General features: G+C 56.6%; 1 protein-coding gene across 2 annotated transcripts; it reads left to right on the top strand.

The window, feature by feature from the left end:
• Nucleotides 1–1,736: 1,736 nt before the first annotated feature.
• Nucleotides 1,737–10,816, top strand: DMWD (DM1 locus, WD repeat containing). Of its 2 annotated transcripts, XM_055369763.2 has the most exons (5): nt 1,737–2,267; nt 3,500–3,682; nt 7,725–9,002; nt 9,883–9,957; nt 10,308–10,816. In XM_055369763.2, exons 1-5 carry the CDS (start codon nt 1,827–1,829, stop codon nt 10,353–10,355), a joined length of 2,025 nt encoding a protein of 674 aa, XP_055225738.1. In that variant the 5' UTR covers nt 1,737–1,826; the 3' UTR covers nt 10,356–10,816. The 2 variants fall into 2 exon arrangements, with proteins under 2 accessions (XP_055225738.1, XP_055225739.1); XM_055369764.2 differs by lacking the exon at nt 9,883–9,957 and having other exon boundaries at nt 1,741–2,267.
• Nucleotides 10,817–11,030: the final 214 nt, after the last annotated feature.

The following is an 11,030-nucleotide window of genomic DNA, read 5'->3' as shown; positions in this document are numbered from 1 at the left end:
GGTAGCAGGTGCCTGTAATCCCAGCCACTCAGGAGGCTAAGGCAAGAGAATCACTTGAACCCAGGAGGCAGAGGTTGCAGTGAGCCAAAATCGTCCCATTGCACTCCAGCCCATGTGACAAGAGCAAGACTCTGTCTCAAAAAAAAAAAAAAAAAAAAAAAAAATGCCGGGTGCAGTGGCTCATGCCTGTACTCCCAGCACTTTGGGAGGCCGAGGTGGGTGGATCACCTGAGGTCAGGAGTTCGAGACCAGACTGGCCAACATGGTGAAACCCCGTCTCTGAGCCGAGATGGAGCCATTGCACTCCAGCCTAGGTGACAGGGTGAGACCGTCTCAAAAAAAACAAAAACAAAAACAAACAAAAATAAAACCTCTCTACATGCCAAGTGAAAGGTGGAAGTGGGGGTGAGACAGAAATCTGGGAGACCAAGAGACACGGTTGATGTGGGGGTGGGGGAAAGGCTTGGGTAGAGGAGAAGCTTGGATCAGGGCTGCGGAGAACAAGGAACTGAGAAAGAGGAATTCCACGTGGTCGAATGCAAAAGACTTGGAGGCTGTAAGCGGGGGCAGAGTGAAGATAAATGGTACACATCTAGGAAGACACCCAGGTCTGTGGCCTGGTTGACTGAGTGGACGGCAGAACTAGCCCTAAGGTGGGGATGCAAGAGAGGGGGAGGATTTGGTGTAAGACGTCAATTTCATTGTAGGATTCTTTTTTCTTTTTCTTTTTTTTTTTTTTTTTTTTTTTTAGAGAGACTGAGTCTGACTCTGTCCCCCAGGCTTTAGTGCAGTGATGTGAATTCATAGCAGTCTTGATCTCCTGGGCTCAAGCGATCCTCCCACCTCAGCCTCCCAAAGTGCTGGGATTCTGGGATTCCAGGCATGAGCCACCATGCCCGAACCATTGTAGGATTTTTTTTTTAAGTGTGAGATGCCCTTGGGACACTCTAGGGAGAAATCATAGAGGCCATTGACTACATGAGACTAGAAAGATCTATGATGGGGCTGGGTGGCTTCAGCAGACATGGGGAGCACTGGCTATGAGTAGGAGCTGTTGGGATCAGGGGGAGACTTTGGGTTACGAGTGGATCACTGGGACACTGGGGCATCGTGGGGATCAATACAATTTGGGAATCAGAGGTAGGTTTTGGAGGACAAGTGAGGTTGTTGAAAATAAGAAAATCATGGAAATATACATTGGAGGTTGGTGGAAAATATGAAGGATGTTTGGAGTTAGCATTAATCAATAGTGGGTCAGAGGAAGTTGTGTGGGGACACAGGGATTTGGTGGGTCACCAAGGGTGGGGAAGAATGGTAGCAGATGCTGTGGTCATTCAGAGATTTGAATATGTCAGTGGGAAACACTGGAGGTCAGGGGAGTGTATATTGGGCGTCTAAGGAGAGACCAGGGTCACTTGGGGTCGGCTGTGACTTCATGGGAAGGCTGGACTATGGATGAGGGCTTCTTTGGAGGGGGGGAAAAAAATCCCTCCGTTGCTAGGCAAACGGTTCCCAGGGCGCGGTTGCTAAGGACTTGAGCTTTCTAACTGGCCACGCCTCTTTCCATTGCCGGCTCCGCCCCCGCAGCCAACCACAAGTCGGTCACAGGCACAAAGGCCGCGCCCACCTTATCGCCCCGCCCACAGTCCCAGCACCGTTACCCGAGCGACCGCGGGGATTCGTCCCGCCTCCGGACCTGGGTGCCAATCGAAGAGGCGTTGCCCGGGCGACGACCCCACCTTTTCCGGCGCGGGCCCGCGGCTTCCGGCAGGGGGCCCGGCTGCGGGCGGCAGTCCGGCAGTGGCGGGGCCCGGGGGGCGCCCAAGATGGCGGCGGGCGGCGCGGAGGGCGGCTCGGGCCCCGGCGCCGCCATGGGGGACTGCGCGGAGATTAAGTCGCAATTCCGCACGCGCGAGGGTTTCTACAAGCTGCTCCCGGGCGACGGCGCCGCTCGCAGGTCGGGTCCGGCTTCCGCCCAGACTCCGGTGCCGCCTCAGCCACCGCAGCCCCCGCCCGGCCCTGCCTCCGCTTCCGGTCCCGGCGCTGCGGGCCCCGCGTCGTCCCCGCCGCCCGCAGGCCCCGGACCCGGGCCCGCGCTGCCCGCCGTGCGCCTCAGCCTCGTGCGCCTCGGGGAGCCCGACAGCGCCGGGGCCGGGGAGCCGCCCGCCACGCCCGCGGGGCTGGGCTCGGGGGGAGACCGCGTCTGCTTCAACTTGGGCCGTGAGCTCTATTTCTACCCAGGCTGCTGCCGTCGTGGGAGCCAACGGGTGAGCGGCCTGCATCGTGGGGCCCTGGGTGCTGAAAGGATGGAGGTTCCAGAGAACTGATAGATAGGAGGGTCCCCGAATTGACATGGGGCCCTGAGATAGGCATCCTAAATGTGATGGACGTCGTAGGGCGACAGCATTGGAGGGAGTACAGGATTCTGAAATGTGATGAGAGGCCCGCGGGGTGCTGGGCAGGCATCTTGGAGGTGATGGGGGAAATCCCCTTTACCCCCGTTATGCGTAGGAGTTCTGGGATGGCGACTGTTGGACATGATGGGGTATCTGAGATGAGGTGGGATCCCCCGGGTTCTGGGGTGGCAGGCATTCTGCAGGTAATGGGGAATCATGAGGTGATGCAAGCCCAGAGGTGATGGAGAACCCGGTATTGCAGCCTGGAGGTGTGGGAGAGGGGTCTTGAGATTGAGCCCAGGAATGAGGAGAAGTCTAGAAGTGATGGGGGCCTTGAAGGTGATAGGGGATCCAGAAGCTGAATGGGATTCTAGAGAAAATTGGGGTCTGGAAGTCATGAGGGTCCTGGAGGAGATGAGCGTCCGGAAGCTGATGGGAGCTCTCAAGGGGATGAGAGGCCCTGGCAGGGGAATCTGCAGGTGTGATTCAGGACATCTCTAAAGCGATGTGATGAGAACCCTGGCTGTTTATGGTGATCCCAGAAATGATGGGGATCCTTCGGAGCCCCTAGGTAATAAATGGGCCTAAAATGTGGGAGACCGTGAGGTTTGACGGGTCCCAGAACTGTGGCGGTTTAGGGACTACAAAGTGAAGAGAATGCTAGGATGTTAGGCTTTAGAGTCCTGGAAATTTGGGTGACCTCAAGGTTTGGGGGTCTTGGAATAGTGTGGTACTAGGTCCCAAGGGAGTTGCTGAGGTTATAGGATGGAGTGGTGAGGCTAAAAGGAATCGGAGCTTAGGAACTGTGTGGACCCAGAACCCTGATTATGTGGACAAGGGTGTCTCTGAATTAGAGGTGACCCAACTTGGGGGAGGCACTGTGGTCAAGGGGGATCCTTACCATCTTTTTTGCTACTCTTGTCTGTGATTTGGGTCCCCTTCCCGTCTGTGGTTGCCCACTCCTTCCCAATCCACCTACTCACCTCCCCACTTCCCTCTGGGTTCTAACCCTGCTTCCTCTTAGTGGTTTCCCCCAACCTCAACATCCTCTTCCTTCTCCTCAGTGGCATACACCATTAACTCCTTTTCTCCCACCCCTCAAGTCCATTGACCTCAACAAGCCAATTGACAAGCGGATCTACAAGGGCACCCAGCCCACCTGCCACGATTTCAACCAGTTCACTGCTGCCACCGAGACCATCTCGCTGCTGGTGGGCTTCTCAGCGGGTCAAGTGCAGTACCTGGATCTCATCAAAAAGGACACCAGCAAGCTGTTCAATGAGGAGGTGATTGCAGCCCCCAGAGCCCCCAACCTCTCCGCCTTCTCACCTACCCACTATATGCCATTAGGATGCAGCTGCCTGGGGAACAGTGTAGGCCTGAGAGGGGCAGGACCAGGGAGAGATGGAGAATGGGGTGACAGCAGCTAATGACAGCTACCCTTACTGTACCCAGGCCCTGTGCTGTGTTACCCTTGTGCTGAATACTTTACTCCTTGGGTTTTCTTTCTTTCTTTATTTTATTTATTTATTTATTTTGAGATGGAGTCTCACCCTGTCACCCAGGCTGGAGTGCAGTGGCGCGATCTCTGCTCACTGCAAGCTCCGCCTCCCAGGTTCATGCCATTCTCCTGCCTCAGCTTCCTGAGTAGCTGGGACTTCAGGCGCCCGCTGCCACGCCTACCTAATTTTTTGTATTTTTAGTAGAGATGGGGTTTCACCGTGTTAGTCAGGATGGTCTCGATCTCCTGACCTCGTGATCTGCCCACCTCGGCCTCCCAAAGTGGTGGGATTACAGGTGTGAGACACCATGCCCGGTTCTTTTTTTTTTTTTAATTGTAATTGTAATCTTTATTGTTTTTAATTTTTTTTTCTTTTTAAGGCGGAGTCTCACTCTGTCGCCCAGGCTGGAGTGCAGTGGTACAATCTCGGCTCACTGCAACCTCCGCCTCCCAGGTTCAAGCAATTCTCCTGCCTCAGCCTCCTGAGTAGCTGGGACTACAGGTGCGCATTATCATACCTGGCTAATTTTTTTTTTTTTTTTTTTGAGATGGAGTCTCGCTCTGTCGCCCAGGCTGGAGTGCAGTGGCGCGATCTTGGCTCACTACAACCTCTGCCTCCCGGGTTCACGCCATTCTTCTGTCTCAGCCTCCCCAGCAGCTGGGACTACAGGCGCCCGGCACCACGCCCAGCTAATTTTTTTGTATTTTTAGTAGAGACGGGATTTCACCGTGTTAGTCAGGATAGTCTCGATCTCCTGACCTCGTGATCTGCCTGCCTCGGCCTCCCAAAGTGCTGGAATTAAAGGTGTGAGCCACCACACCCGGCCAATTTTTGTATTTTTAGTAGAGATAGGGTTTCACCATGTTGGCCAGGCTGGTCTCAAACACCTGACCTTGTGATCCGCCCGCCTCGGCCTCCCGAAGTGCTGGGATTACAGGCATGAGCCACGGCGCCCGGCCATTCTTTGAGTTTTCATCAACCAGTGGATACAGAAGTGTGCTGCCCATTTTGCACATTAGAGAATTGAGGCTAGTAAATAAGTCGGGACTTAGTTGATGCCCTTGCTCTTTGAGTTCTGGGCTCTGGAGGCTTTGGATTCAAAGCCCTGCTGCACCATTTACTCATCGTGTGACTTTGGGAAGGTGACCATTCTCTGAGCCTCACTTCTCCTCCTCTGCAAAATGGGATTCCAGTTCCTACCTTGCAGGACCGCTGTTGTAGAATCATATATGGAGATTGCTCAGTCCTGGGCCAACTTGGCCTACGAGGAGATACCAGTAAACGACCTTATCCGCGGGCAGGGACTGCTCTTGGCTTCTGTCTCATTCTCTCTGGTCCAGAGGAGGTGTTCCATAAATATTCTCAGAATGAGTGAATGGCTGAAGGGAGTGAACGGAACAGTCAGTGGATTAAAAATTCATTAGCTCATCCATTCACAAATAGTTTTTGAGCATCCGTTCTGTGCCAGGCACCGTTCCCAGCACTAGGGATATCACATCTCAGGGCCCTGGACAGGAGGCCCTGCCCTTTTGGAGCTTTCAGTCTAGCTGGGGAGACAGACAGTTAATCAAGTTAAGTCTTCGTGTGTCAGCAGGTGATTAAGGCCTGTTTAGAAGAAGCAGTGGGGAAGGGGCTGAGGGAAGCTTGGAGAGTTTAGTAGGGTGGTCAGGAAAGCCCTCACTAAGAGGCGATATTGAAATAAAGACCTGAAGGAGGGAGGTGAGAAGAGTTGCCTGGGGAAGGGCATTTTTTTTTTTTTTTTTTTTCCTGAGGTAGGGTCTCACTCTGTCGTCCATGCTGGAGTGCAGTGGTACGATCTTCGTTCACTGCAACCTCCGCCTCCCAGGCTCAAGCAGTCCTCCCACATCAGCCTCCTGAGTAGCTGGGACTACAGGCGTGTACCACCACAACTGGCTAACTTTTGTATTTTTTGTAGAGGCGGGGTCTCTTTGTGTTGCCCAAGCTGGTCTCGAACTCCTGGGCTCAAGCTATTCTCCTGCTTTGGCCTCCCACAGCACTGGGATTATAGGCGTGAGCCACCGCACCCAGCCAAGAAGGACATTCTGAGTATCGGGGCCAGCTAGGACAAATGCAGGATTGCACAGAAGCCGTGTGGCCAGTGCAGTTACTGAGGAAGAGAAGATGGTAGATAAGTTCCAAGAAATAATGGAGGGGCCGGCTCATGGAGAGTCTGGAAGGTCACGGAGAGATTTTGCCTTACTCTTAGTTGGAAGCCTGTGGAGGAGCCTTTGTTATTGGGGCTCACCTGAGCCCTGGAAGGCAGAAGTGACTAGAGTGATTATATGTTCAGTTCTCCCAGGGATGGGAGGCGCCTCATCCTGGGCGAGCAGCTCCTTAGTTGCATACACTGGCTGCCTGAGAGCATTAGGGCCTCAGGCTCTGGAACCCTGCTTGAGAGAGGCTGCGAAGTGTTCAGAGCAGGACAGTGCCAGGTGCTGGCTGATACTTCACAGAGCATCGCTGTGGCGGCTGCAGAGGACAGACAGGCCCAGGCATTGGAGCCTGAGGCCAGTCACACAGCATTGCAGGCTTGGGGTGGTTGAATGGGATGGTGAGAGGAGGTCAGATTCTGGGTGTATTTTTTCTTTTTTTTTTGTTTTGAGATGGAGTCTCGCTCTGTCGCCCAGGCTGGAGTACAGTGGCACGATCTCCCCGCACTGCAACCTCCGCCTCCTGGGTTCAAGCAGTTCTGCCTCAGCCTCCTGAGTAGCTGGGACTATAGGCGCCCGCCACCATGCCTGGCTAATTTTTGTATTTTTAGTAGAGATTTTGAATCTCTACTTGTATTTCACCATATTGGCTAGGCTGGTCTGGAACTCCTGAGTTTGTGATCCGCCCGCCTCAGCCTCCCAAAGTGCTGGGATTACAGGCGTGAGCCACCACACCCAGCCACTTCTGGGTGTATTTTGAAGGTCGAGCCCACAGGATTTGTGGAAGGATTGGATGAGGAAAAGAGGGGCAGATGCCGAGGTTTTTTGTCTAAGCACCTAGCGGGATGGGGGGTTGTCACTCATTTGTCCAGGAATTACCTTCAAGCTGCCTCCTGTGTGCACTGCTTTAAAGAATAGTGAACCAAACAAAGATCGCTTCCTTTGGGGAGCTGCCTTTCTGTGAAGAAATTTCCTACTTGAAGCCTGACGTAGTAAAGATCGGGGGAGGGTTAGACAGATACAGTGGTCCCCAACCATTTTGGCACCAGGGACCGGTCTTATGGAAGACAGTTTTTCCACAGACTGTTGAGGGAATGGTTTTGGGATGAAACCGTTCTGCCTCTGATCATCAGGTGTTAGATTCTAATAAGGAGCGCACACCTAGATCCCTCGCATGCATAGTTCATGGTGGGGTTCGCACTCTTATGAGGATTGAATGGTGCGCTGCTCCGGTAGGAGGCTGGGCTCAGGCTGTAATGCCTGCTCGCCCACCACTCACCTCCTGCTGCGTGGCCTGGTTCCTAACAGGCCACGGACCACTACTGTTCCATGGCCCGGAGGTTGAGGACCCCGAGATACAGGACAATTCTATGACAAGCAGGACTGTCCCCTCGCCAAAGATGGGACATCGAGGCTCCTTGGAGCACCCTGTGGCCACCTTGCAGCAGCCTCTGTTTCCCCATGTTTCCATGACCTGGTATCCATCTGTCTTCCCCAGTTTGGGAGCTTCTCTCCGAGGAGGACCTGGGCCTGGTGTGGCACCTGCTGTGTGAGCGGGGCCATGTCCAACGGCCTTCTTGGGGACTTTGGGTCGGGGAGAAGTTCTGCCTGGGTTTTACTGCCTTCTCCCAACCCCACACTGTCTCCCCTGGCAGCGGTTGATCGACAAGACCAAGGTGACATATCTGAAGTGGCTGCCTGAGTCGGAGAGCCTGTTCCTGGCATCACACGCCAGTGGCCACCTGTACCTGTACAACGTCAGCCACCCCTGCGCCTCGGCCCCGCCCCAGTACAGCCTGCTGAAGCAGGGTGAGGGCTTCTCTGTCTATGCTGCCAAGAGCAAGGCACCCCGCAACCCGCTGGCCAAGTGGGCGGTGGGTGAGGGGCCCCTCAACGAGTTTGCCTTCTCGCCCGATGGCCGGCACCTGGCCTGTGTGAGCCAGGACGGCTGCCTGCGCGTCTTCCACTTCGACTCCATGCTCCTGCGTGGGCTCATGAAGAGCTACTTTGGGGGCCTGCTGTGTGTGTGCTGGAGCCCTGACGGCCGCTACGTGGTGACGGGTGGCGAAGATGACCTGGTCACCGTGTGGTCCTTCACCGAGGGCCGCGTGGTGGCTCGAGGCCATGGCCACAAGTCCTGGGTCAACGCTGTGGCCTTTGACCCCTACACCACAAGGGCAGAGGAGGCGGCGACAGCAGCCGGTGCTGATGGGGAGCGGAGCGGCGAGGAGGAGGAGGAGGAGCCCGAGGCTGCGGGCACAGGCTCAGCCGGGGGCGCCCCGCTCTCTCCACTGCCCAAGGCTGGCTCCATTACTTACCGCTTTGGCTCGGCGGGCCAGGACACGCAGTTCTGCCTGTGGGACCTCACTGAAGACGTGCTCTACCCGCACCCGCCCCTGGCCCGCACCCGCACCCTCCCTGGCACACCTGGCACCACGCCACCGGCCGCCAGCAGCTCGAGGGGTGGCGAGCCTGGCCCAGGCCCCCTGCCTCGCTCGCTGTCCCGCTCCAACAGTCTCCCGCACCCGGCTGGCGGGGGCAAGGCGGGTGGCCCGGGTGTGGCGGCAGAGCCTGGCACACCATTCAGCATTGGCCGCTTCGCCACACTCACGCTGCAGGAGCGGCGGGACCGGGGGGCAGAGAAGGAGCACAAGCGCTACCACAGCCTGGGCAACATCAGCCGGGGTGGCAGTGGCGGCGGTGGCAGCGGTGGGGAGAAGCCCAGCGGCCCTGTTCCCCGCAGCCGCCTGGACCCCGCCAAGGTGCTGGGCACTGCGCTGTGCCCGCGCATCCACGAGGTACCCCTGCTGGAGCCCCTTGTGTGCAAGAAGATCGCCCAGGAGCGGCTCACAGTCCTTCTGTTCCTGGAGGACTGCATCATCACTGCCTGCCAGGAGGGCCTCATCTGCACCTGGGCCCGGCCGGGCAAGGCGGTGAGTGGCCCCACACCAGCCTGCCGGGGACCTGGCAGGACCCTTCGTGGGAAGAGGCAGGCATTGGCAGAGAGAGGGCTCTGTTGCAGTCACAGCCTCTGGCTCTGTGGGGTGAGGGGAAGCCAGGGAAATCTTAGTGTCTCAGAACAAGACCTCTCAGATCCTTAGAGTGAGGGGGTCTAGCCCTAGGCAGCAGGCAGCAGAAAGAGGGGTGGGTGTGAGAGCCAGCTAGGAGTTGGGGCATCCAAGGCTGGCCGTCTGAAGGGCAGCAGATGGGCCCCACACGGCCAGGTCTTACTGCCTGTCACTCGAACCAGAATCTGTTTCTATTGAACATCTGTTTTTTAAATCGTGAAACTTTTTTGAGTACTTCAGGCCAAAACCCTAGGGGCGAGCTCAAGCCTGTGGGCATGGCTGCCAGCCTGGGTCTGGGACTCAGGATCTGAGCCTCCTGCTGAAGGCACAGGCTGGGAATCCCAGGCCTGGGTTCCAGTCGCACTCCCTCTGTGACCCTGGACAAGTCACTGCCCCCTCTGACGTCCAACTCATCACCTCTTAGAAAAGAGCCTGTAGGATGGGCAGTGGGTGGATGTGCTTGCCTCCTGGGTGGGCTGTGGCGTTGGGAAGGTCATAGTAGGCGAAGCAGGCCTGGCATCTTGTAAGTTCGGAGCTCGTCTTGGGTGTCTCAGCTTCTTAGGGCTTGGACTCAGTTGCCCAGGGTCCTGGAGGCCGTGGCTTGGTTCCTCAGATCCTCAGTTTTGGAATCGTAGAGTCCTGAGTCCCTAGAACTTGAGAGCACAGTCTGAGTGACTCAGAGGCAAGAGCGGTGGGATTTGGGGAGTCTGGTTGAGTCCTAAAAGAGACCCCTCTGTCTCCGTAGTTCACAGACGAGGAGACCGAGGCCCAGACAGGGGAAGGAAGTTGGCCCAGGTCACCCAGCAAGTCAGTGGTAGAGGTAGGACTGTCCCTGAGTTCTTTCCCCAGTACCTCAGGGTCCCTCCCAAGTTAGAAGGGAGCTCCAGTTTCCCCCTCCCCTCCCACCCTTACCCTTACCCCATCGTCTCACTCAGGATCCACCAAGGACTTTGATTATTGCGTGAAAGTGCTGACTGCCAGGACAGGAAGCTAGCTAAGATGCAAGTTCCCAGCCTAGAGCAGTGGCCTCTGGGGGGTCTGGGGCGGACCCAAGGGCAAGGCCAGGGTGGCAGCAGCTTTGGGGACTCTGGGCTGGCTCCCTCCCCTTGACACTGGCTGAAGCCCAGTTGGTCTCTAACCCCTCCCATCTCTCCCTCTCATCTTCCCCAGGGCATCTCCTCCCAACCAGGCAACTCCCCGAGCGGCACAGTGGTGTGAAGCCATGGATATCGGGCCCCCCCCACCCCATGCCCCCAGCCTCCTAGCCATAACCCTCCCCGCTGACCTCACAGATCAACGTATTAACAAGACTAACCATGATGGATGGACTGCTCCAGTCCCCCCACCTGCACAAAATTTGGGGGCCCCCCAGACTGGCCCGGACACGGGCGATGTAATAGCCCTTGTGGCCTCAGCCTTGTCCCCCACCCACTGCCAAGTACGATGACCTCTTCCTCTGAAACATCAGTGTTACCCTCATCCCTGTCCCCAGCATGTGACTGGTCACTCCTGGGGAGAGACTCCCCGCCCCTGCCACAAGAGCCCCAGGTCTGCAGTGTGCCCCTCAGTTGAGTGGGCAGGGCCGGGGGTGGTCCAGCCCTCGCCCGGCCCCCACCCCAGCTGCCCTTGCTGTTGTCTGTGCTTTTGAAGAGTGTTAAATTATGGAAGCCCCTCAGGTTCCTCCCTGTCCCGCAGGACCTCTTATTTATACTAAAGTTCCCTGTTTTCTCAGCGGGTCTGTCCCCTTCGGAGGAGGCGATGTAGAGGACCTGTGTGTGTACTCTGTGGTTCTAGGCAGTCCGCTTTCCCCAGAGGAGGAGTGCAGGCCTGCTCCCAGCCCAGCGCCTCCCACCCCTTTTCATAGCAGGAAAAGCTGGAGCCCAGGGAGGGAAT

The sequence above is a fragment of the Gorilla gorilla genome, chromosome 20, assembly GCF_029281585.2.
Source record: "Gorilla gorilla gorilla isolate KB3781 chromosome 20, NHGRI_mGorGor1-v2.1_pri, whole genome shotgun sequence".
NCBI lineage: Eukaryota > Metazoa > Chordata > Mammalia > Primates > Hominidae > Gorilla > Gorilla gorilla.
Note: the sequence above shows the minus strand (reverse complement) of the source record. Positions and strands in the feature narration are given on the sequence as shown.

Coding starts and splice junctions, on each gene's coding strand:
- DMWD (XM_055369763.2), top strand. CDS start 1,827: ATGGCGGCGGGCGGCGCGGAGGGCGGCTCGGGCCCCGGCGCCGCCATG. Junction 2,268..3,499: donor GCCGTCGTGGGAGCCAACGG/GTGAGCGGCCTG, acceptor CCACCCCTCAAG/TCCATTGACCTCAACAAGCC. Junction 9,958..10,307: donor CCAGCAAGTCAGTGGTAGAG/GTAGGACTGTCC, acceptor CATCTTCCCCAG/GGCATCTCCTCCCAACCAGG.